A 27711-nucleotide genomic window follows, 5' to 3' on the forward strand; every position below is an offset into this window, starting at 1 on the left:
TCATATGCTTAGTGGCCATTCTTATATCTTATGAAGTGCCTGTTTAAGATTTTTACCCAATTTTTATTAGCTTTGTGTGTTGTTGTTTTTAATCACACCTCAGTGTGGCAGAGTGGCCTGGAGGTTGGCAAAGATAAAAATGACAAACAAGTAGAAAGAAGTATACTTGGATTGTAAAAGTACTACACTCGCCTGGGCCCACAAAATGGAAGAATATTTTCTTCCAGGGCTGGAGGAAAGTAGAAGCAGTGGAACCCATTTTCTTTCTGTGGCTTGTGGGAAAATGGGCACAATTCACCTCCAGGAAAGAAGAGACTCACAATCTTTCAGACACAGGCAGATTTCAGTTGAGGCTATGTAGTCAAGTTCCTAGGACGATATAAAATGATGAAGGGTACTTTGCAAACAAAGAAACAAATTCCTGAAACACAATGGAAAGAGTCAGGAGGGAGGGAAAGGGGCGTGTGTGTGTGTGTGTGTGTGTGTGTGTGTGTTGGGGAGGGTGTAGAAGAGTGTAAAGAATGATGTGGTTAATAGTACATTAGAAAAGAGGCAAGACAGGGCTACTTTTTAGACATTCAAGAATGTGAGCACTACTGATGGAATGACTTGGTTTCACTGTTCTGACTGGAGCTTGTTTGAGATGCTGGGATTACCTAAAATTTACTGGGTGGTACCTTAGGACTGATTATTGCAGTTGCCTCCATCAGATCACTTTGCATATCAGTGTTTCCATAGAAGAAGGCTTTCAAAGTTCTGAGGATAAAAGAAACACCTTTTGCTTCGAGAATAGTAGCAGCTCTTAATATGGCCAAGAGAAGGATAACCAGAAGGTCTCCATGATCTATCATATCACTGGTGATACTTCTGAATCTTGGATCACATTGACTTCTTTTCCTTTTTATTCCAAGGTTCACTGATATTAGAAAGAAAGGTCTGAGAAGAGTAGGACAAGGTCAAGGTGGAAGCAACATACAAAGCTAGAAATGGGCTTAGAGGTGTGCTCAGTCAGACTTGGCCAAACAAACACTGATGGGGTCAGTTACAGGAGCAATGGGTCGTTATGTGTTCTGCTCTGGACTACCCCACCTCTCAACACGTGAGGCCGAGTGTCGGAGCTCATTCGTGTTGTCGTAAGGGTTTTGTAGTAGTGAGAGAACAGGGGAGAGAAAAGAAGAGGGAAGTCTTAAATAGTAGAAGAAAAGGGAAAGGCAGTATACTAATCAATTTGGAAACTTTCTTTTTATGAAATACATGTATTTCTTACAAATAATTTTAGAACACTTTGTGCCACTGTTTTAAAATAAAAAATTATAAACATTTTAAAAACACATATACTAAAGCATTGCTATGCTTTTTATTCTGCATACCACCAAAACTAAGTTTTTAAAGTCTTAAATAAAAATACAATTCAACTATTAATTACTGACAGTTACGTTACCACCTAATTGTATAATAGCGTTAAATTCATATAAAATTTTAAGTTTATAAAATAAGGGCAAATAAGCAGAGCATGATTTGAATAGAGCCAAGTTATTCACTGTTTCTCAAACTTTTCCACCAAAGCATCCATATCAGAACAGAGAACTACCAGGGGCCAGAAGAAATATCCTGCTACAAGTCCAAACTTTCTAAAAACTGTTTTTATTTTGTTCTAAATTTTATTATTTCATTTTAAAATTTATATGAATTTTGTTATATTCCATAATTTGTGCACTTATCATAAAAATGTTTTAAATTATTTTCTGTGGAGTAAAATGCACACTTTGGTGCCTTGCATTTATTCTAGAGCTGCATGTATCCCCGGGGGTATAAATTCCCAACTGAGAAACAGCATTATAAACCAATGCAATTTGAGTATTTTCCTTGTATTCTTACCTCCACAGTAGGTGGAGTCTTTCTTGTTCTTCTAATCCAAGCTAGAAAAAAATACAATATTTAAATGTAAGTTTTCCATAATTTGCACAAACATTCATTTATGCATATATAAATATTTATCGAGCAATTGTTATATATTGTTTTAGGCACTGTAGATTCAACAGGGAACCAACCATGAATTCCCTCCCTGTAGCATATATACTAGTGAAGGGAGTACAGAAAAGAAACACAGAAATAAATGATGTCAGAGGTTATTTCTATCATAAAAAAACATAACAGTTTGGGAGGATAAGGAGGGGACTCTTTCATATCTAAAACCACACCTCATATAATCATCTGAATTTAAGCTAGTGTATGTGTGGCATACAGGCCAGATCACAACACAATAAACTTCAAGGCAATCCAAAATTATGTTATCCTGAAAATCTGAATTAGTTATTGCTCAATTTATAAAGGAAGGGACATAGAAACTTTTGATATACAGAGATTTCTCTTCTAATCTGGTCTAGCAAGCAGCCTAACTCCACTGGTTGGTATCATCAGGTCTTGGAGATGAGCTGCAGAGTAGAAAGAGCTCGTATTTGCTAAATGCCTACTGAGCACTGAGCACTATGCTAGATGCTTTATAGCAACAGGAAGGGAGTAAGACAACTACCTCTATGGAAGTGAGTGTATCAGAATCACTGATATTAGAAAGAAGGATCCGAAAAGAGCGTAAAGCATGATGTGATTAACAGCACATTAGAAGAGAGGCAAGAAAGGGCGCCTTTTTTAGACATTCAAAAAGCGAGTACCATGGATGGAATGACTGGTCTCACTGTTCTGCCTAGAGCTCGTTTGAGATGCTGGGATCTCAAAGTGTTTAGGAGAATAGAGGCAGACTTTCTGGGTTCAAATAACTTCATCACTTTCTAGCTGTGTCCCCTGGGGCAAATTATTTAATTTTCTAGGCATCAGATTTCCCATGTGTTTAATATAAATTATAATAGTATCTATATTTTAGGGTTGTTAGTAAAGTAACATGAAATTATGCCTACATACTATATATAAATTTATATATATATATATAAATTCTTAGCTCAGAGTCTGGCATATAGCAAGCATGCAAGTCTGTTGTTTACTACTATTATCACTATTATTCAAAAAACATATTTTTAATAACAAACTGAAAAAAAGCAAAATCAATAATATCAGTTTGGCCTATGAGGATACATAAGAAACTGTGAGAAAACATATTGTAGGAAATATGGTCTTTAGAAAGTAGAAAACCACTATTTTATCACTTTAGTTGATTCAATCTTTATTACAAAATTATGGGATATCCTTATTTTACAGATAAATTAAATAACTTTCCTAAATTTATGCATTAAATGGTAATGGTGAGATTTGAAATCAGATCTGAACTTGTCTCTGGCTCCAAAAACCATCCATGCTCTCTACTAAGCAGTCTCCTGAACTTTAGTAAACAAAAAGTAAGGAACACTCAACCAGGAAGAGAAATAGGTTGTGACCCTAACTACATGTAAGGAAATAACAATTATTGACACCATTTTACAGACTGAGAACTGAGGTTCAGAAAGATTAAGCAATTTGCCTAAACTCACTTAACTAGAGTAACTGACTGGGAATCAATCTCTTGTGAACTGGCTCTAAAATCTTAGCTCTGTTGGTTCACCAGCTACCTTCTCTTCCGACCAGCTCCACTAGCCTGCCTTCCATCATCATCATCCAAGTACCTGCTTCATAACAAGCCCAATACTGAATGGTTGTGGGGGCAGAAATAGCAACATTCAACTGCTGGCCTGGAATTAGTTCTTCCTGCTCCGTTCTCTGTTGCACTGATGCCATACACCTATTTTTAATATAGTCCCAGTGTTTTGCCTTCTCTACTCCTGTTTCTGAACTTCTACCCCTGATTTGGTCCATGTCTAGCAACAACTTGCACAGGTTTTATATTCTTTGTTGGGCTGTAAGGTTGTCTATGTATCCATGGGAGATTTATTTTTCTAGCACCTAAATGCTTTGGAAGAGCGCGCATTTAATAGAGCCGTTGAATTAATACGTCTACTATACAATAATTCCACTATAAAAATATTCATTTTAATGGAATTTTGCCCTATAGTAGAAAATCCAGCTTAGTCAAGCAAGATTCCTCTGTGCAATCAAGGAAAGAAGTGGTTTATGGAATTTTTCAACGGCCTCTTTATGGTCAAAATAAAAGTTACTTATCTACACTTATAGGAATTTTTTCTAGGAAAGAGGCTTCTTTTAAAATAATTTAACGTGTGCCATATAACTCTAAAAGGTTTTAGGCAGTAATTCTTCGGTTGTAATCTAGATTAGAAAGTTAATTCAGAAAAATCAACTGGTAGGGCAAGAATTGGTAAACTATAGCTTGCAAGCCAAAGTCAGCCAACAGCTTGTTTTCACATTTTAAATGGTTGAAAAAAATAGTTAAACCAAATATATTGCATGACACATGAAAAGTATATAGAATTCAAACTTCAGTGTCCAAAAATAAGGTTTTATTGGAACACAGCCACACATATGTTTACATATTGTCTATGGCTGCTTTTGTGCTACAACAGCAGAATTGAGTAGTTGTAACACACTGTATGCCTACAAAGCCTAAAATATTTACCATCTAGGCCTTTGAAGGAGACATTTGCCAACACCTGTGCTAGGGCTACCGTGACGTATTAGAAACAACTGTATATCTTGATTCAAAAACACTTTCATATTACCTAAAATAAAAATTATTATTAACTATTACACTTTTTACTAATGATTACCGTGTACTCTAGAGTCTATGAACACATACTGTTGGTAGTAGATCATGCAAAAAAGTATAACAGCACGATGCACACTATCACCATGAGAAAAACAACTCAAAACAACAACTTGTCTTATTGATGAGCCTATGAAACAGAATTTAAGGTTTTTTTGGTAAGGTTGGAGAAAGAAAAATACTTCAATAGAATCCAAATAATTTTTTTAAATCCCAAGGTAGATTAATAGGTTGAGGAAACTCTGATGTGTGTTTTCTAAAGCTTACTGGTTTTGTATAAGTTCATGAAATTCATTCATAGCTGTAAGAATGTAATGTAACACAGAAAATGTATTAAGCACCACCTAGACTATTCACTCTCATGGGACACTATTCTCTAAGGAAAGATATAAGGGCTTCCTTTAGCTTTGCTTTAAAGGCTAAATGAAAAAAGATCTTTGTTTAAAAAAATACATAAATGTAATTGCTGAAATAAATTTGTATATTTATAATTCTACAATAACCAGATACTTGAAATGTCTTCATGAGATGATGTTTGATGCCTATTTTTTGTTATGTATCCAATAAAGGTTACAACTGGAAATTTTCTATGTGATCACTCACTTATACAATCATCCCTAGCTTTCCATTCACTACATATAACAAAGGAAATCTCCTGCTGAAGGGTGGCGAAGTTTAGGAGGAGGGAGGAATAAAAATAAGCATTAACATCAAATCATTTCTTTCTTTTGTTTTACCTCAGAAAAATCTGGCACTGAACCTCTATCCAATTATAAATTATATAATTATTTTGCCATTGCTAATTATATCTGTATGGTGGGGTCTGTATCAGTCTTCATTAAAATGTAACCATTGTTTGAATAGAATTTAGTAAGATAACTGGACAGTTTATGCCTTACAATCCTAGCATTCTTTCATCAATGTTCATTTGCATTCTCATCAGCATGCATGAGATTTTCATTGAACTTTAATACTCTTATTGGAACATAACATACTATAATGAGTGTAAAAGTGAACGTGCAAATTAAAGTTCCTATTAATCACTAAAAGAGACTAGAAGAAGCAGGCAGAAAAATACTTCATAAAGCACACGAGTACAGTCTTCAAATCTCATAGGCACTGAAAATAGCTAATATACTTTCAGAAGCATTGCCAACAGGAGTTAGGGTAAATGAGACATTTATCACCAGATTCAGTAGGTGACCATTCAGAACTAAAATTGTAGAAAGGTTCTCAACAGTCTGCGTCCAAAAGTTATTATCTTAGAAATGTTTTGTTTACTTCACTTAAGAAAAAGATGACATTGTAATAAAGCCTCATCTTTGTGTGTGTGTGTGTGTGTGTGTGTGTGTGTGTGTGTGTGTGTATGTGTGGTATAATTGCTTTATTTATTTTTATTTTTAAATTCAAATTTATTGGGTGACAACTGTTAGTAAAGTTACATAGATTTCAGGTGTACAATTCTGTATTACATCATCTATATTTCACATTGTGTGTTCACCACCCAGAGTCAGTTCTCCTTCCATCACCATATATTTGATCCCCCTTACCCTCATCTCCCACCCCCCTCCCCCCTTACCCACTGGTAACCACTAAACTATTGTCTGTGTCTATGAGTTTTTGTTTCTCATTTGTTTGTCTTGTTTTTGGTTTATATACCACATATCAATGAAATCATATGGTTCTCTGCTTTTTCTGTCTGACTTATTTTGCTTAGCATCATACTCTCAAGATCCATCCATGCTGTCACAAATGGTCCTATTTCATCTTTTCTTACCGCTGAATAGTATTCCATTGCGTATATATACCACAACTTCTTTATCCATTCATCTATCGAAGGACATTTTGGTTGTTTTCATGTCTTGGCCACCATAAACAAAGCTGCAATGAACACTGGAGCACACGTGTCTTTACGGACAAATGTTTTCAGATTTTTGGGTAGATACCCAGGAGAGGGATTGCTGGGTCATACGGTAATTCTATTTGTAATTTTTTGAGGAACCTCCACACTGCCTTCCATAGCAGCTGCACCAGTCTGCATTCCCACCTCAGTGTATGAGGGTTCCTTTTTCTCCACAGCCTCTCCAACATTTGTTACTACTTGTCTTTTAAAAAATGATTTTTGCCAGTTGAGTGTTGACACATCATAAAGAACTATAAAAATAAAAATTCCACATTTTTTTAATTATGAAAATTCTTCAAATGATTTATTATGAAATAAGTCATTGTCTGATTACTGACCCTTAAGCATATCTTAAGGATATTATTGGATTTAGTTGCCACATTTAAGTTACAAATTTTGTGACTCATAGCTATTACTGTTTTTGTGCAAATTTTGAGCAAATTTTGTGCTTATTGTTATTACTGTTCTTTTTCCTTAATCAACTTTATTGAGATATAACTTATATACAATACAGTGAGACCATTTTAAGTATGCAATTCCCTGAGTTCCGACAAATGTGTACAACCTTATGACCAGCACCACCATCAGTATATAGAACGGTTCCATCACCCACAAAAGACCCCTGGTGTCTGACTACATACAAACACCCACTCATAGCCCCCAATGAGTGATATACGTCAGTCACTATTGATTCATTTTGCCTTATCTATGGTTTCATATAAATGGAATCTGACAGTATGTACTGTCGCTTCTTTTACTCAGCACTATGTTCTTAGGCTCATTCATATCACTGTGTGCAGTGGACAGACTCTTAGGTAGCCTCCACAACGCCCACCTCTTGGGGTTCAGGCCGTCATGTGATCACTTCCTTTTGAGTGAAGGCAGAACCTGTGACTTACTTCTAACTATGAAAATATGGCAAAGGTGATGGGATGTATTGAATTTCATAATTGATTACTTGTATCAACAGTGCAGAATTATTAGTCTTAGATTAAACTCTGCTCTAGTCCCACCTAACAAATCTTAAAAGAAAGTCCTGAAAGGATCAAACTGTTTCCAACTAACTTAACTGTGTCTCAGAACAAAGCTCAAGAATATATAAAATATCCAGTATCCAACTAAGGAAAAACTCAAAATGTTTGATAGCCGAGAAAACAAAGAAGCAGGAAAATACTTTCCATATTGAGGAGAAAGGAATCAACTAACTAAAACCAATTGAAAATAGACACGGATGATAGAATTAGCAGACAAGAACATTAAAAGTTATAATTGCACTCTGTATGTTCAAAAAAGCTAGGGGAAAGATAAAACATTTTAAGCAGAGACCTGGAAGATATAAAATAGACCCCTATCAAACTACAATGTCTAAAATGAGCAATACTCTAGATTAATAGGAATCTAGAGGATTTATAGGAATTTGACATTGTAAAAGGAAAGATTAATAACTTGAAGATAAAGCAAGAGAAACTATACAAAATGAAATCCCAAAGAGAAAAAAGTCTCCACACATAAACAGGGCATCTGTGAGCTGTGACACAACTTCAAGCAGCCTAAAATTGTGAATGGAGTCCCCAGAAGAGAGGACAGAAAAGGACACAGGAAAAAAGTTTGAAGAAATGATGGCACAGAATTTTTCTAAATTTGATGGAGAATGTAAATCCACAGGCCTAAAAAGCTCAAGAAACTCTAAGCACGAGAGACTATGTCATACCAAATTGCTCAAAACCAGTTAACAAAAAGAAAAACTTTAAAACAGCCAAAGAGGAAAATATATATTACATACAGAGGGATAAAGATAAGCATGACAACAGATTTGTCAGCAGAGACTGTGTAAGGCAGAATATCTGTAAACTACTGAAAGAAAAAAAAGAACAAAAAACTCTCAATGTAGAATACTATATCCAGAGAAATATCTTTAAAAATATATTTCAGACATATAAAAACTGAAAGAGTTCAACACCGGCAGACTCACATTTAAACAGATGTTAAAGGAAGCCTTATAGACTAACGGAAAAAGACTCCACGTGGAAATCTGGCTCTACAAAAAGGAATGAAGAGCATTGTAAATGGTTGTAATATGGATAAATATGTCATATTTTTCTAATTAAATCTCTCTAAATGCTGGTTCACTATTTAAATAAAAATAACAATGTAGTGTGTAGTTTGTAACATGTTTAGAACTAAAACATATGACAATAATAACAAATATTGGAAGGGAAATAGGGTGGTATACTTTTATAAGATTCTTATACTCTGTATGAAGTGGAATAATCACATAAAGACCGATCTGTTGAAGATGTAGTCTGGAAAATCTAACCACTAAAATAACAACAACAAAAAAAGAGATATAGCTAATAACCTACAAAAATAAGTAAAATTGAATCATAAACAATACTCAACACTAATGTATTAGTTTACTTGGGCTGCCAGAAAAGCACCACAGATAGAGTGGCTTAATCAATAGAAATTCATTTGTTTTGCAAATCTGGAAACTAGAATTCTGAGATCAAGGTGTTGGGCAGGTTGGTTTCTTCTGAGGCTTCTCTTCTCAGCTTTTAGATAACAGTATTTTCTCTGCGAATTTACACGGTCTTCCTTCTGTACATGTCTGTGTCCTCATCTCCTCTTCTAATAAGGATGCCAGTTATATTGGATTAAGTTCCATCCTAAGGACCTAATTGTAACTTAATTCCCTCTTACAAGGCCTATCTCCAAATACTGTCTGACATATTAGGGGTTAAGACTTCAATATAGAATTTGGGGAGATACAATTCAGCCATAACAACTAGGTATGAGAGAGGTAACATCACTACAGACTCTAAAGATATTAAGAAGATAATAAGGGGATATTATGGTTGGTTTTATGCCAAAAAGTTTGGAAATTTAGATGAAATGGACAAATTCTTTGAAAGACACAAGCTATCAAAAGTCACTCAAGAAGAAATAGATAACCTGAATATACTAGATATAATAAAGAAATTGAATTTGTAGTTAAAAACTCTAGGCCCAGATGACTTCACTAGTGAACTCTATCAAATATTTAAAGAAGTAATATCAACTCTATGTAAACTCTTACAGAATGTTGAAGAAGGAATACAAGATTTACAAAGCTTATAGTCATCAAGGAACTGAAGGACCTGAAGCCAGGTGTCACGCAGGGTGTCATGTGGGGTCTCAGCTCCCGCTCCCCACACAAGAACACAGGACATGGTGAGGCCAAAAAGGAACACCCACGGAGCCATAGGTAGGGGAGTCATACCACTATATTCTTGCTGGAGGCTGGGTTGGAGACACAGGAAGCAGGAGCCACATTGTTCACAACCCTCACTGCTCCGCTTTCAGGCTCAGCCACCATCTTCTTGCTAGCCCCCATTTTTCTGCTAGCGTGGCCACAGCATTTATATTAGTGGCCAATGGCTCGCTGGTTACAGCTGACGGCCAACTAACCACAGCTGATGGCCATCCAATCACAGCTGATGGCCATTTACTACCCGAGTGAGTACCTTTCCATGTGAGGCCGAGAGCCTGGAAACTGCACTCCTGGCTCTGTCCCCACACCAGGCAATTGCTGTTTGAGCGAGCTTGGAAGGAGATCTGACATGGCCTGACAACAGTCATGTGAATGAGCTTGAAAGTGGCTAATCCCTGAGGAAAAGCCCTCAGATGGCTACAGCCAGGCCAAAACCGTGATTGCAGCCTTGGAGAGACCCTGAGCCAGAATACCCAACTAAGCCACTCTAGATTCCTGAGCCACAGAAACTATGAGATAATGAATGTTTGCTGTTTTAGGCCTCTCTCTAACTTTTGGGGGAATTTGTTATGCAGCAGTAAATAACTAACATATGTTGCTATCCTATTATCTGAAGAAGGAGACCACCATCAACTCATACTTCCCAGCCAAGCATCTTGGTTGAACAGCAGATCCAGAGGCTCTGGTTGATTAGATACTTCTAGAGTTATATAATCATAGAACACTAGAGACAGATGGAAACTTAAGGATATTGAACCCAGCCTTTTAATTTTACAGATGAAAATCAGAGAGGTAAATTGATATGCCCAAAATGACCCAGATAGTAAATGGCCACTGAAGGACCTAAACATAACCAATACCTTCTGATGCTAGGATAAGGATAACATCATACTTTGTCCATTATTTCATGAAGTTTACCTTGAAAATTCTTGGGGGGTAGTTCTTGTGGCCTGAGAAAAACATGTTCACTAATTAAAAGTGCGTTTTATACTGAAATGTTCATTATTAATTTGTTAATGATAGCCAGGTGTGGTCTAAAAAGTATATCTAAAAAGTAATTTTTACCTGACTTTATTCTAAAGTTTTACTCCCACCTTTTTATGAGTATGTGTGATAAGGAAAGATTACCTCTCCATTAAAAAGAAATACTGGGTGAGAGCTTCTGTCTTTGCCCTCTATATTCTACTTTGCAAGTATTTTAGGGTTTGTATCAATAATGTTTATTACTGTTAACAGCAAATGAGCTTAAGGTTACCAAAATCAAGAAAAAGGGAACAGAAACGGAAGATAAATGTCATCCGAATTATAGACACACAGCTTTTCAGTGGTTCTATATAAGAACAATATATCATGCCATGGATTAAATTTACAAGGGTCCCTGGAACTATAATATAGCTACTGAGCTAGTACTAAACCATCCCCCACATCTGACCCTCTGTCTGCATGTTCTATATGTTTGGAACCATTTGCTCTAGTGTGCTGTTCCATGTATTTCTTTTTAAAATGGACTATTTCCAGCAAGTCAGCAAAGTCTCTAAAATGTCTCTTCCTTATGTACTTTCAATTTAAAATGCATTCATCAACAAATATTGATTGAGCTTACATTTGTTTTACATTAATTGTTGAGCTAGGCCTTGAGGCCACAATGATGAACAAGGTAAAAACCCTATCCTAAAGAATCTTTAAGTCCAGGCAGAGGAGGTAGATAAGCAAAGAGGGAATATTTCGTAGTGTGTTAAGTGTTATTCTTAGGGGAGGCATAAAGAGAAATGAAAAACAAAATAAGGAACATTCCACTTCGCACTAGGGGATGAGGGGTGGGGTCAGAAAAGATTTCTAAAGGAATCAGCGTCTACTCTAAAACTTGAAGTATAAGCAGGAATTAGCCGGGTGGTTGAGGTTAGCAATATACTCTAATATCAAGAGTGAAGACTTTGGTGACAGATAATTTGGGGTCAAGTCTTGGCAAATAGCTGTTGTCTGTACTTAGGAAGTTCTTTAACTTCTCTGTACTTCATTTGGAGAATCAAAAGGGAATTGACACAAGTTCTCACTACCACTTCTACCCATTTACCTGCATCCATGACCATATGTTCTACTTTTCTGCTATTGCTACTGCTGAGCTTTCCATGCTCTTGCGAAATTTTCGGCCAGGTCTTCCACGTGTGTGCTAGAGCCTGTCCCATCCTGCTTCTCAAGAACTTTCTTTCTCCTGCATCATTAATGCTTCCTGCTGACTTGACATTTCCCATCGCCATTACAAAGTCGGGTTACTTCTCCTGCCTTGACTCCTCTTTCCTTTCCAGGTACTGCCTTAATAGTTTCCTTTCACAGATAAACTCCTCATAAGCACTGTCTATACTCATTCTTTCCAAATTCTTTCTTGCCATTTGTTTTTCCATCAGGCTTTTGTTCCTAACACTCTACAGAACTATTTTTGTCAGGATCACTGACTTCTCTGTTCTTAAACCAAAGAGTTAATTCTCAGTCCTCACTTGAAATGGTCGATCACTTCTTCCTCCTTAACATTTGGCTTCCAGCATAGGACACTTCTTTTTTCCTCCTACTTTTCTGGCGGCTCCTTTTTTTGTTTTCATGTCTCTCAACCTTCGAGTAGCCTAAGGGGTTCGGTCTCTGAACTTCTTATTTTCTATTTACACTCATTCCCTTTGTGATCTCATCTAGTCTCCAGCTTTAAATACTATTTATTTCCTATTAACTCCCAAATTTTATCTGCAACCCAAACTTTTCCATTAAACTCTTGGCTTACATACAACTTAATATCTGTACTTGGATGTCTAATAGGCACCCCAAACTTAACATTGCCAAAACTAATCTAATTTCCCCCCAAACTTGCTCCTCCCACAGTGTTGCCTCTTTCAGTCACAAGTACTACCATTTTTTCCAGGTGAGGCCCAAATGCTTAAGAGTCACCACGGACTGCTCTCTTACTCTCACATTCCACATCCCACCTGTCAGCAAATCCCATTGGCTCTACTTTTACAACAGACCCAGAATGCAACGCCTTCTTTTCATGCCCACTGTTACTTTGGTCTGCCACAATTATCCCTCGCTTGAATTATTACAAAAGCCTCCTACCTCTATGTTGCTTACATTACCTTCAGTCTGTGTAATGTAGCAGCAAGAGTGACCTTGTTAAACACAAATCAGAGCATATGACTACACCTTTCAAACCTCCTATGAGGAAGGCCCTACAAGACTGGGCATCCTGTTACCTTCCTAACCTTATCTATTACTTTCCCTCTGGCTCTTTTCCAGTCACACTGGCTTCCTTGCGGTTCCTTAAACGCCTGAGCATGCCCTGCCTCAGGGCTTTTGCACCCGCTCTCCAGGAATGCTCGTCTGCTACTTATTTGCCTGGCAAGCTTCTTCTTCTGCCTTTATTCAAAAGTCATCTTCACAGCAACGCCATTTCTTTACACTTTTTAAAACTGCAAAACCCTCTCCAACACTCTCTATTTCCTTTCTTTGCTTTATTTTCTGTGGCCATTAACATACTATACTGTTGTTTATCTGGTTTACTGTCTTTCTGCCTCCACTTTCCCACTCGAGGATGGAAACTCCATGAACGCAGAGATTCTCAAAGATGTTTACTAAATAAATGAATGTAAAGAGTAAACTGTCTAATACACATTGTGGCAGGATATGCAGTTTGTGGGTTTCTATACTCTGCTATTAATAATTGACAAATATATTTATCTGGACCTGAAAATACTTCAGATTCATTTGGTGTTAACACTATTTAACTTAAAAGTATTTTTTCTCTTTCCTTTCTTGTATACAGTGTTTTGTGCGTTTACTTACATTTTGATTTATTTTCTCACAGTACAAAGTTCTTTGTTTTTTTTTTACATTAAATTGATGTGTAACACTATAAAACTAATTTTAGTTTCAGTGTTTGGTTGATACACTTGTTTTAAGGATATGCCTCATGGGATAGTTATGCTGAATTACTAGATCAGGACAGAGCCATAAAAAGCATTAGAACCTCATTCTAATTCTCTCAAAGTCTCAAAGGCTAAAAAACAAGTTATTACCTATTTGTTTATTTATAACTTAATTTATTTCTATAAACATTTTAATTTTATGCTATTACTGGAAAAATGATGAAATAGGCTCATTATAAGAAGGCACAAGCATTATTTGAGAATTGCAAATGTAGCTTATAACATTGGAAAGTCTGTTAAAATAAGAAAGCTCAATTACTCCTCTTAGAAGTTGCCACTTTTATGTTCTGTATTTCTTCAAAAAGTCTCTGGTATCTACCCCCACTTTTATGTTCGTTTTTCATAGTTCTAGTATTTTCATACTTAATAAGAAGAAATGGAAAATATTTACACTGACATGTTGGCATAAAAGTAACCTAACACCTATAGCTACCATATGTAAGGAATCATGCTACACCCATCACGAAGCAGTGGGTCTATTGCTTACAGTGCGTAGCTCTATGACACAGGCAATTTATCTATTCATTTCAAACTTTAGATTCCCTATTTATTAAATGGATATAATTACAGTGTCTACTTCATAGGATTGTTGTGATGATTAAACAATATAATGATTGTAAAAGCAATGGCATAATACCAGATGTATAGGTAAACACATGATAAGTGTTAAGTGATATTTAACATAGGTATTGGTATTTTACTTAAAGTTCGTTCAGTTGCAGATAACAAAAGCTAACTAGAGATAGACTTCATATATTCAACATATATTTACTGAGCACTTACTAGGTGCTTCCCTATGTATCAGGCCCTACGCTAAGAACTGGTAAGGAAAAAGGAAAATTTTATAACAAGGATATCGGGTGGTACTTAGAACGCAAAGGCAGACTTGCAGCTGAACTTCATTCAAAAAGAAACGGAACTGGGAACTGGAAAGCTGCTGGAAACCTAGGAAAGAGGCTTTGTCTTATTATATACTTCTCTTGGCAGACTAGTTTCTGTTTTCTTCTTAGTAGATCAGCTTTTTTCTGTAACAAAGCTTAGAGAGTGGATTGAAGATAGCCACCCACAAGCTACCAAGTTCAAATGTCACTGTTCCTGACATACTGAGAGACTGACTGTTACTGTTTTCTCTCTCTTTGATCTTTTACCTTAATTCCAAAGTTTGATAGGGATCAAGTGTCCATCCTTCTCGAAACAGAGGGTCAGCTGACAGGGTCATTGTAAGTTGAAAAGATACTTTAAATGGTATCTACAGCAAGTATTATCCATTATCCACAATTTAGAAAAGATAAAAGCAAGACAGAGAAGTCTGTTACTTTCCCAAGTTCATGTGGGTAGTGAGTGCCAGAAACAGGACTCCAACCCTGGGGTTGGCAAGTACAACAGTACATGACAGTGAGTGGGTCAGTACATGATAGTGAGTGCCTCCTTCAATTTTGTATCTTTGGAGTTTTCGCTTGCCCAAGTCCCAGCTCTGCTAATGTTTAATAGTTCTTTTCACTACACAGGTGTTCCTTTACTAAAATGAATGTGGCACCTTCACAACTTTCAAAAGAAATGCAATGTTGAAAAAAAAGTTTCATGGATTCAGACTGTAGAAGTTTTTGCAAAATGAATAAACATGTAAATACATGAATTATATGTGCTCTTATTGATTGGGTATATAGTTAAACAATTGGCCTTCAAAAACATATTACTAAAAGCAGAAACTTACCTTCCCATTCTGTTGGGATAGTCCCTACTTCATAGTCCACTTCTCTTTTATTTGCTGCTTCTACAATTCTTCTCTCTCGAATAATCTGTCCTATAAGACAAAAGTGAGTATTACATGTATAAATGAACCCACGACACAGTAATTACTACAAGTAATATTTTCTCTTTGGATATTGCACACCTCCTCATGTAAAAGAATTAACAGGAAAAACAGTAGATTCCATTTTAAAATTATGTATGTTAGAATAAAGCAATTTCCAAACTACTGCAAAGATGTTAATTTTCTACCACAGGATGCAAAATTAATTTTGGTAGAATAAATCTAGATTCTGCGTACAGAAAAATAGGAACCAATTAATCTGTAGGGCACTAATAGCCAATAAAACACATTTGAGTAATTGACAGAGTATTCCACTCAAACTCTGCAAATATATATATATATATAGAGAGAGAGGTGCTATGGCCCGAGGGAATTGATAGTCATGACCTTTATTAGGTCTGTAATGAACCACAAGACTCTGCTGCCACCCTGTCCCCAAAGTACATTGGTGAACCCAAGGGAACCAAGTCATGGATTGGGTTCTGTGGCCCATGTGAGTGAGTACCGCTCAAAGGAATCTAAACAAAGAGAGACAAAAACTGGTGAGTTTCGGGTATGGTGCTTCAGGAGTGAGATCAACATCTGGAGTGGGATGGTAGCAATGCAGAAAACAGGAAAGCAGAGAGAGGTAAAGAAAAGGTGGAAAGGGGTAGGACGGGACGAGAGTGTCTGTTGTTTATATTTTTCAGTAATAAAAAAAATTGATTAGTGTGTAGTTTAAGGTCATAGGGGAGGCACAAAAATATGTGGTATCTTCTTCTGTCTCAGAAAGTCTTGATTATACCTTGCCAAGTAGGTTTGTCAAAATGGTGGTTTCCAAACATTTTTCATTTCATGTTCCTTTTTCATTAAACCTTGAGCCTGGGGAAACTATGTATGCTTTCTACTCTCCTAATAGTTAACAATTGTGCCTGCCTACTCCAGAGAACGTGAACTGAAACAGAGAAGACAGTGGTAAGTAATGATGAGGGGGAGGAACATGGCTTAACAATGATCAGTCATGGAGAGAAACAGGCCTTACAAAACACTATTTTCTCTATCCACTGCTAGGCCTGTGGGTGACGTAATTGAAGACACTGACCTTGCTGAATGGGTGACGTAATTGAAGACATTGACCTTGCTGCCTGTAAATGTCTCTCTTACACTATCTAAAATTGTACTAACTACAAATTCCTTCAATTGCAGACAAGGAAACTCCTCCTGGGAGTGACTAAGGTAGCCTAAGGACACTGAGTGGACACTGAGTGCCTAAGTTTTATTTCCTCTGCTTAGTAAGTGAAAGGCTGGGATTTTGTGGACAAGCCAGTAATGGCTGAGGGAATCTCTGCATTTCATTACGATCTCACTTAATCAGGCTCATTCATTCTAACACAAATGTTCCCCAAGTTTTATAAAGAGGTGTTCATCACCTTTTGTTTATCTTATCCAATAAATTTACAGTATGGGGAGGGATCAGTAGTAGAGTCTCTAGGGTGTAGGGACGAGGGTCAGGGTAAAAGGAGCCTATAACAATGACAGCTGCGTTATTCTCATAGCAGAGGCTCAATATATGTACACATATTTTTATTATAACGCTATTTATATCCATATAATACACATATCGTAATAACAAGAGTTAATCATAAATTTAGCATTAACTAAAGTAGTTTACATGGCAATTTTCAAAACGTTTGAAAGAGTCAAAATACCTTCATACAGTCTTTATCTAAATACTTGGATGTAAGTATGTCTTTTTAGCAATAGCAAGCATAGAAAGGAAAACTACTATATAAAATGCAAAATGGTAACCAATGGGCTTCTCAAAGTATGTGTGTGTTCTACAAGCTTTTAAATGTACATCAATAAAAGCACATGGGGAGAGGATAGAGGGGTCTACCATTCACACTAGTACCACTAAATGCATATATATTACAAGTATATCACTATGTCTGTGACACAAAAATTAACTTTTTATTTTACCATCAGATCTGTATACTTCATTTAAGGTTTCCCTAAGATTTTTAAAAATGAAAAGTCATACCTATGTGTGTGTATATGAAAAGACAAAAAAAATTCATCAGTTTGTTTTATTCCTTGATAATAGCTAGAAAAAAACTCTTTGTTTACAAATAGATCACACCAAAGATGTACACATCTTTAGAAATATAAAATAAGGCTGTCCGTTTATTAAACGAACTCCTTGTAATCAGATATGGGTCCTGCCTCCCAAATAGTTTTAAAACTACTCTATTCTTTGGAATAAAGAATAAATTCTAGTTGTGCAATTTTTATGAATTGGGAATGAAATTTATGCCTCCCACTGAGTAAGAAATTATGCATAAACTGCACACTTACTCATACTAACTTGCTTTTATACAACAGTTGTAAACACAATCCTACTTATCACAGCAAAAAAATAATTGCATCTACTGTTCAAGTGTCAAATTTTTAGGATCTAATTTATATTAAAAAAATAACAAAAAATTTAAGCTAACATATGTATAGGTTTAATAAGAATAACACAAGAATAAACAGTTGACAGTGGTGAACTCAATGAGTATTAAGTAAAACAAAGCACAGTTGTTTAACTTAGTATTAAACAATATTAGACTTAATTAAAACAGTCAAAATAAAAGTTTGAATTTAGGTAGATCATAATGGTCAATGGTACATGGATTTAAAGACTATAGCATAAGTAACAATATTATTTCTCAAACTTAAAACATTTTAAGGCTAGCTGCTATTGAACTAATTGCCCTAGGAGGATAGCAGATTTCTTACCCCTTTGTTAAGAAAAAATATGGAACCCATTTAGTTCAAAGAAGAAAAAAACAAAAGGCGTAATCCCTGGGTATTGGGTAGATGACAGGTTTAGGTACAAAACAGATTTCACCTGTTGTCCTGGGCTTCTGGGATAAAGTGTAGGAGGAAAGCCTGGACACAGATATGGGAAGGAGGATCTAAAGCAGAGAGACGTAAGCTTCAGTCACTCAAGTACCAGCTTTGCAATTTTTGTCACATCATGTAGTATTATATCCTTAACATTTTAATTTAATTTGGCTTGCTTTTTCCTTCAATATTCATTTTTATTTTACCCTAAAAAATACCCATGAAATCACTGAGTTGCTCTACTAGCTGTATTTTGTGTCCAAACACACACAAAATAGATATATATCTTAAAAATTTAACAGGTTTGTCTTTGTACCCCAAGAAGTCATCATGCAGACCTCACTTTGGAAACCACACTGGTCTCTAGAGACAGACCCAGCAACACATATGGTGATACAGGGCATAGGAATCAACACAGCAGTAAGAAATTCCTGTGGATGGGAACTGGCTGAATAAACTCTTTGTAATCAGATATGAATATTAAAGTCTTACTTGGATTATGTTTACCCTTCATTTTATAAAATCCTACGTTATGTACAACAGTCTTGTATTAGGTTTGAAAAAAGAGGGCAGAGGTCCTAGAATTCCAGGGTTGAGCAGAAGAAAAAAAAAGCTAAAATTCATGGCATGTTTAACATGTGCCAGCCATTGAACTAAGTTTTCACTCTGTATGAGTAATTTCATTTAAACTTGACAATTCTATAAGGTGCTAGTACTACTTCATTTTATAAATAAAGAGACTGAGGCTTAAGAGAATTTAAGACATTTACCGCATGTCACACACTAGCTAACAGGAATGAGGATTTGAACATAGGTCTTCTGACTCCTGACCCTACACAGTTAGCCACTAGGCTATGTTGCCAGACTTTAAGACATCTACAAATGTTAAATCTGTAAACATATTACATTCCAGTTATTAATAGTAAAATATAAGGCCTAAGCTTATAGGAAGTATAACTGCCATTTCCCAGAAGATTAAAAATCTACTATTTCTCTCCAAAAAAGAAAAACCATTGCCTTTCATTAGGGTATTTTCAGAATGTAGAAAACACATATTAAATCATTTAATATAACAATCCTGACAATCATTTAACTTTCAATAAACATCCACTGAGGGAAACCTGGAAAACACACACAGAAAAGAAAAAGGAAAAAAAATCCATAATCTCACAACCCCCAAAATCATATTTATTTTTATTATATTTCCTTTCAGTATTTTGGCAATATATAGATTACAAATACACAAATGCTTACATATACATAACCCATATTTATAAGATTAAACATTTGTCCCTTCCCACTACATAGAAAATATGAAGTTTCTCATGTTGTTATTCCATAACTTTAAAAGAATTAATATTCAGTTTCCAAACAGGTTCACTTGTATTCTGAAGAAGGAAACTCTTGTATAAGTGTGTATAATAACATTTCTTTTGTTTAATTGTTTTAAACGTACAGCGAAAAAAAAGAGTGTGACTCTTTAAGAATAGGCCATAAAGCAAGTTAAAAAAATACTAAAAAAAAAAATTTATACCAGTGAAGAGATAAGTATCAAGTATGCCACGCAAAAGCAAGTTTTACAAATTAAGGCAGAGCTTCATGATCAGGAGAGAAAGAGGTAAAGTAAGGAGATGTGTTTCATATCCCAGTCACCAAAGGAGTCTTCTGAGAGACAAAAATCCGTCATGGGAAAAAGTCGTCTGTCCCGCTGCCTCCGCCCCTCTCCCCCTTTTCTGGAAGAAAGATGAAGCAATACTGGGGAGAGGAAAATGCACATATTCCCAATGTCCTTTACCTTTGACCTTTGCCATATGCAGATTAAAAATGGCATCTTGCTGTAATTTTAATTTTTCTTTTTATGAACGAGGTTGGCATCATTTCATTTTAAATCTTTGCACTTCTTTTTCTGTGAATTGTCTGTTCAGGTCCTTTGACATTTTTCTATTGGTTGTTGCTATTTTAGTTAATTCCTCTTTATACACAGGGAGTTCTTACACATTTGGAAGTTAAACGAGACTTACATATTAAAAGGATGGTTGGGTTAGGAATTATAAAATTTCTACTCTGGTACCTCCAAATACTGCCTTCCTAGAGTCTTAGTCACCTTGGAGGTGCCTGAGACCCTTGACAGGTGCCAGTCTGAGAGAGGTGACACCAGTGATCCTGAAGAATGAGATAGCAGACTTACGCATTTCTCCTTCCTTGGGGCCACTGCTCCTTCCCTAATCCATCCACATAGGCCAAGGCAGATATTAGGGCAGCTTTTAAGTTTTACATTTAGGGGCTTCAGAGCTCACAAGACACCCATCACAGTGGAGGGGAGAGTTTCTTCCACCAGTACCAGATCAAAGATGGAGGACTACACTGGTTGCGGCCAACAAGCACATGAGATCCTTGGTGAGAGTTTTCAACCAGCTGTCTATGCCCAGACCACTGGTGGGCACCACGAGGAGAAATGAATGAAATCTGGAGGTGACTTGGGGTGGAAAGATAGGTTGGCCTGAGTAAGGTGACATCTCTGCAATAGCTATCCCCTTGTAAAAAAGCCAGATTCAGGCCTTTGATGCCTGACAGGAGCCCCTGGCTAGGTAGGACAAAGGTGAAGTAGGTAGTACAGCCAAGGTGAGATCCTTTCTGACTGATGTCTGGCTCTTTATCCCCATGGCAGCAATCAGTGCAGCCAGGTGATAATTCTAAATCAGTTTGTCTGGTGATGTATAAAAGACTGAATTTTGCATATAAAAGGAGGCTTTGAAGTGTCAATGCATAATATGTGAAAGTGAGGGCTATTGAAAGCCAAGAACCACACTACATATAATAGATTTGGGGACTTCAAACCTTGTTATTCTGAAGCATTGCAAATTTAAAAATAAATCAATAAGCATTCTTACACCGAAAGCTACTTTCACATATGACAAAGCATAATTTGACTGAAGTTACTAAGATGTAGCACCTATTTATCAAGAGCTTGCTATGTACCAGGCAATGTCTTGATGCCTTCCATACAGTCTCTTACGTTCAACATAATCTTTTACAGGTGAAGTTAAAGAGGCACAGAGGGTGACCAGCTTATCCAAATGTATATCACTAATTAAAGGAGTATAGCCAGCATTTGAATCTGTGTTTTTCTAACTCCCAACCACAAGCATTTTCCATTGAAGATTTTGACATTAGCATTTACAGAGTTTGCATAAGGTATCATTACACATATCCAATTAAAAACTAACATTTTATTCATAACTATCATAAGCTATTATTTTCCCATCGTGATCAAATGAGGCATTCCTTCTTGAAAATGTGATTGTATAATTTGACATATTCTACATATATTTGTGTGGGCATGGAAGACTAACTCAGCAGGTCTCAGCAGGTAACACCTTTTTTTTTTTAAGCAATTAAAGAGGCTTTCTAGATAAGCTTTCAGAATTTTTAAGACTGCCAACTAGTTCAATGAATTACCTAAAATCCTATTGGCTTCACCATATTTACAGGTGTCCCATAAGGAATCTCAACTACTTCCACTTTAGAAAATCCAAAATTGCATCAAAATGTTTGATTATTCTGAAATACCTTATATAAAATGGTTTAGCCTTCTAGGACCCAAAAGCTGAAAGGACTTAAATTACATCCAGAAGACAGCAGAAAAATTCCAAGGAATCTATTTCCTTTATTAGTGTAAAAGTTTTGTGGTCATTTCTAGCACATCATTTTTTTTGTTTGTTTGTTTAAACCTCACTTCATTAATTTCTTAAAAGCCATAAATAAAATTTGTAAAATTTAAGTCTGAAAGTACATGTTAAGACTATCGCAACTTAAAAAAACAAGATGAACTTACTGCAAATTTGTGTCTGTGCTTTCCACATGCATAATAAACTCATATTTACTGTTTATTTTTTAAAGTTCCACAGTATTATATTATACGCAAACAAAAATTTTAAGTTCTAAAAATATATTATTCAACCAAAAATTATATGTATTGAATAGTCTTTTGCATTAATCTAAGAAGATTTATAGTCAAAAGTTAAATAGGTTTTCTGATTGTATTCCCAAATCAAGCACATAAGTCTTAGAAATGTCTAGTATTTTACTTCATTTACTTCCTTTCCACTACTGTGGAAATCAAACATCTAAAATAGTTTTCAAAAATAAAGAAAAAAACACTTGAATGTTATATGAAAAATCATTTATTTTCCAAAATGCCAAAAATCTTCGATCCTTAGAATTAGTGCAGCTGTAATTGCCTCCAACCCCCAAAAGGAGGTAACCATTAAAAAGAAAAATTCAAATAATGGATTCATGACCATTTAGTTCATGTAACAATGTGTTCACTCTGAAGAGCTGATAGAGAAGCAGCCATTTCAGGTTGTGATTGATGTGTAGGAAATCAGTATTTGAAAGTACTTTATTCATCTTTAATACATTCTACAATACTTTGTAAAGCTAAATTATCTCCAATGGATAAAGTATATTTATAATTGACAATTTGGGAATTTAACAAAATAATAAAGAAACTAACATTAAGTGCTTCTTCTATGACTACGTCTGAATCATGGCAGATGAGTTAAAGTGTCTTAAATACACATAAAAAGGGAAAGAAATGAAAGGGGGAGAAAATTTATTTTAGATAAATTAAATAGGCTTTAAGATATACAGAAACTCCAGATTTTAAAAAGACTATTTACAATGAGCAAATTTATGACTGACTGAAAAGTTTTCATTTTACAGTGACAGTTGCTAACTAAAGCAAGCATATTCCAATCTGGTACACCATTAATGTAAAAAGAAATAATATTTTCTTCTCTCAAAATTAGCACAGATAGTGTAGTTTAAACCAATATAATTAAGTATTTAATTTTCAATTTGGGAGGTGAACTTGAACACTGGGGCTGTCAATAGAGAGATAAAGAAACTGTAGAATTTAATAAAAACAGTGGCAAATATTACTAGACTTCAGAGAAGTATAAAACTATGCCACTTGTAAAGCTGAGGCCTAGCCCAAACTTTATTTTCAGATTTGGCTAATTATTTGATTGACTTCTATATCCAAATAGTTTCATAGAAATCCAGTTGTACTTGGCCATTTATTAAAGATCATAAAAGAGTCAAGGGCTGCAATGTTAGCTACAGTTACTAATTCACAGAATATATGACAGTTTTAAATATGAATACTTTAATGAAAATAAATAGAGTACATTTTGTGGTGCATTAGTCTTAATTGTAAAACTATATATTTATTAATCCATGAAATTACTAATACCCTTCATTAATCTACCTAATTTAGTTACATCAGGCACTACTTATCATTAATGAACAGAAATCTATTCTGATAAAGAAAGAGACCACATAATCATCTAATGAAATGTGATATTCATCAACTTAAAAAGAACTGTACTAGTATTTTTGAAACAGATTCCTGAGTATAAACATTGGACTCAGTTGGTAAGAGGTTGAGGAGAATAATTTTCAAACTCTTCTTTAGAAATATCTTCAACGGAGGTTGAATTTATGAAACTGCTCAAAGCAGAGCTTCTCGGGTTGAGGCAGGGGTCCAGAGTATGGCTCCCCTTTTCTACCCTCCCATTCCCTGGAGGCAACCGCCTCACATTCCTAGACCTCTAAGGAGCGCTGTAAAAATGACTTGATTCAGACCTAGTAGTAAGCACTTGAGAGAGTGCAAAACTCATCCATGAACATATACTGGTCCACACAAAATCAAGATCTTGTGAATAACCGTAAGACCATCATATGTTTTGCTTCTCTCTCTACCTTATCTTTCACGTGGTTAAGTAAGTAATCTGTGACAAACTTCTGAGTAATCAGGTGTAAAACAATGTCGGATTTTTCCTGCAGTTCCCTACCTCAAGGAGATATAAGGCCTACTTAAATTGTGGAGCTATGATTTAAGGCTACAACCTAACTCAAGGCTTTGCTTCTAGTATTTAGATGGGATGAATTAAGTGAGAAATCATTCTCTCGCTAAGGAGCAAGAAGTCCTTAGGAAAAGACAAAGAAGTCTGAATAGTAAAGAGGGAAACAACACCAGTTCACAAGTTTTCAAGGAAGCATGCTTTCATGGGAGAGGCATTCTCAATACTTCCTTCATCCCTCAGACCTGGAGGCTCCTATGAAGGGAAAGAGATGGAGGTAGCCTGAGGCCAACCACAAGCAGTGAAAGGAAAGACAGGAAAGAAAATTCCAGCAAAAACAATTTATTGATAGTGTCTCATTATTTTAGTCATTAGTTTAAACTTTCCTGAGGACGAAACTTTACCCGGGCTAATAACTAATAAAATTGGATGACATGAATTTTACCTTTGTTCTCTACTTCAGTTCACTGGTAGAAAGACATGGTAAAAAATTGTGATTTCACCAAAAGGAAGGCTATAGGAACATGAAAGGGAAAGGTTGGTCCCATTTTGCTCATCAAAGTTGTAACAAAGACCACTTATCTGGCTATTTTTACCTATTTATTCCTTATTTTCCATTGACGTTGAAAAAGATAAAGACTACAGTCATGAATAGTGAAGATTTGTAAAATGGTAATATTACTTTCTCCAAAAATACTGCACACATAAAAGTGAAAACTACGTCTACTCAAGGGTGTACTGGCAATAAGTATTAGGATACTTACATACAGAAAAATCAAGAAATTAGACTTCAAAGATTCTTTATCTTAGTAATAAATGATAAAGCGTAACATTGTTTTCCTACTTCTTGCTACTTCTTTATGAGCTTCCAGGGTCCAGAGATCACACAGTTTAGTCTAATTTAGCCAAGTATCAATTACATTATATTAATATAGTTTATTAATCAATGTTATCTGACTCATTTAGATGAACAGAATCATAGTTATTGAGCAACAATTATGTGTGTGGTACTTATTAGACACTTTTATTTTTATTTCCTTGTTTAATTCTCACAGCAATCTTCATTTTTATAATTGAGTAAAGTACAGCTCAAAGAAATCGTAACGGATGAGGAAAGGTGTGCTTTGAATTATACTGAATTTTCACATGGAAATTTAAGAAAGTGTACTAGTACAGTCACGTTCTGCGCTACAAAACTTCGTGTCAGCATCATCCATCCACATGTAACCACGTTCACAGGCCTTCCCCCCTTTTTTTCTGCCTCCCTTTAACAACCCAGTTTAAACCACTTTGCCTACACTTCTCACATCCTCTCTGCTTTGAGCCCTGAAACCTAACTGTTGTGTGACAATACCACCACCTATTGGCTGTCAAAGGGACTGGAATAATCCAAAAGCATCTGCTTCCTTGCCCTTCAGGAAGGCTAAATGCATCATTCCGGATCTTTTTTTCCTGCCTTTTATTAAACCCACTTGAAAAAATTTCAGCTGAGTTAAATCCATCTGAAAAATTTTTTCTCTCATCTTTCTCTCTATATAGACATCTTTTTTTCCTCCTTCATGTCGCCTTCTAAAAACCTGTAGAGTCATTGCATCTCTTTTGATTCCATTGCTAACCAATAACTGTTTTTGCTAATGTGCAGCAATTCAGATGAATTGTGGATTAAAAAGGATTTGTGAATTATTCTGGAAACTGAACTACCATTTATAAATAGTTTCCATGAAAAAGTGTGTTGAATATAAACAGGCTGCTTAAATGGAACTTTAGGAATTCAAGTAATTTGTCTGTTGGGAACTTGCTATATTACTAAAACACATAAAAGTCTTTCACGGTAGTATCCAAGAAAAATAAAGGAATAGAATGCTTATAAAAAGCAATATTGCATATATTTCCCGCCCTCTTCAGAGGATGAACATCTGCCTTGTCCGGTGGAATCTGAATCTATCATTACACATAATGGAACACTCAAATATTTAGTGATAATAATGACAATCCATTGCCATTTTGTAGTGGCTCATTAAAGTGACACTAAGGATGGAGAAGTGAACAGATCCCATTATTTTAACTTTTATCTCTATGATGAAAACTTCCAGGATTACATCTGTGACTCTAACCACTTAATGAACTTCTGTTAAAGCAATGCTCCACCTGGACGTCCTTACACTTCTGTTACACAGAATTCTACATCGCCTTTAATACGTCCTTAGTAATCAATCCCTTAAATTCTCCTATCGTTATGCTAAGCCCTGTAATTTCCCATCCGTGGGAATTTTGTGCTAAAGCAGGGGAAGCGTGTAAGACACCTCAAACCGACTGGTCAATACGAAGTCACTTTTGTTGCTGGTACCAATCAGATAGCAAAGGCTTTTTGTCCCTTGGCCTTTGTCCTGTATCGCAGTTGTAGAAATGGCTCCTGATATCCTGATTTGAGTCCAGTTTCTCATAAGCAGGAGAAGACTGCCACTGCCTCATACAATGGAACCATAACTGCCCTCACCTGCCTAGACAGAGCCTATTCTTGGAGGAAAGACAGACTGCACTTCTTACAATGATTCCATGATGTACTGAGACCTGTCTGTAGCCTGAAGCTGGTGTCAAGTGCCTGGGTATGTGAACTTCTCCTCACTGTTGGCTATATTCCCGCCTTGTCAATCACCTGCCCAAGACTATTTTATTGGCTCCCAAGACTTGAAACCTATGGTCTAGGCTGTTTAATCAGTAGTTATGACTGTCAGATCTCCTGAGTCCCAATATTTTCCTTTCCAATCTCTTAAATCTTTTAATAGCACTATTATTTTACTCATTTCCTAATTTTAAAAATTCAGTTGTTTTTACAATATGAATATTGGTAACACTCAATTTTTATCACTGTTAGTAATTATGTTTTTAGCACAAATAAAGTTTTTTAAAAGTATTTAAAAGTATTTTTAAAAAATTTCAACTGATTTTACTCCTTAACAAGACAAACTTTCAACAAGAAGAAAATATATTAATGTTCCTCTGATTTATTCCTTTTATTTTATATTTACCCCACTATCCTCATCTAGGCCTCCATGTTTCATGCTTACATAAATGGAAAAATCTCTCTACCATATTTTGATGTCTATAGTTTATTGTTTAGAAATTCTTTCTTTAGAGAACCATTCACTATTCTCTTCCTTTTGGTCCTGCTTGTCCATTGAGTTTGGGTGGTGCTATCACCCCTCTGTCTAGAGGCAAAACTAAGTTTGGCCATCGTATTACATTCCTTTATACACAAAAATCATTTCAGGGATGACCTCAGCTGGGCCAATTCGTGTTTTTCTAGAACTTTTGCTGGCGCTTCCAGGAAAGACTCTTAACATCTATGACCATAAGCTATAAAGACCATATAGAC

The 27711-nt window shown here is 35.7% G+C and overlaps 1 protein-coding gene across 1 annotated transcript in view; it reads right to left on the minus strand.

Annotated features, from left to right (window-relative positions):
* Nucleotides 1-27711, minus strand: part of NDUFAF2 (NADH:ubiquinone oxidoreductase complex assembly factor 2) — a 124976-nt gene that overhangs the window by 29392 nt on the left and 67873 nt on the right. Inside the window, exons 2-3 of the mRNA XM_081054426.1 lie at nucleotides 15502-15591; nucleotides 1879-1919 (exon numbers count right to left, since the gene is read on the minus strand). Coding sequence (XP_080910552.1) covers nucleotides 1879-1919; nucleotides 15502-15591 — 131 coding nt within the window. The remainder of the gene's footprint in view (nucleotides 1-1878; nucleotides 1920-15501; nucleotides 15592-27711) is intronic.

Source organism: Rhinolophus hipposideros (genome assembly GCF_964194185.1).
Source record: "Rhinolophus hipposideros genome assembly, chromosome: 7".
Classification (NCBI taxonomy): domain Eukaryota; kingdom Metazoa; phylum Chordata; class Mammalia; order Chiroptera; family Rhinolophidae; genus Rhinolophus; species Rhinolophus hipposideros.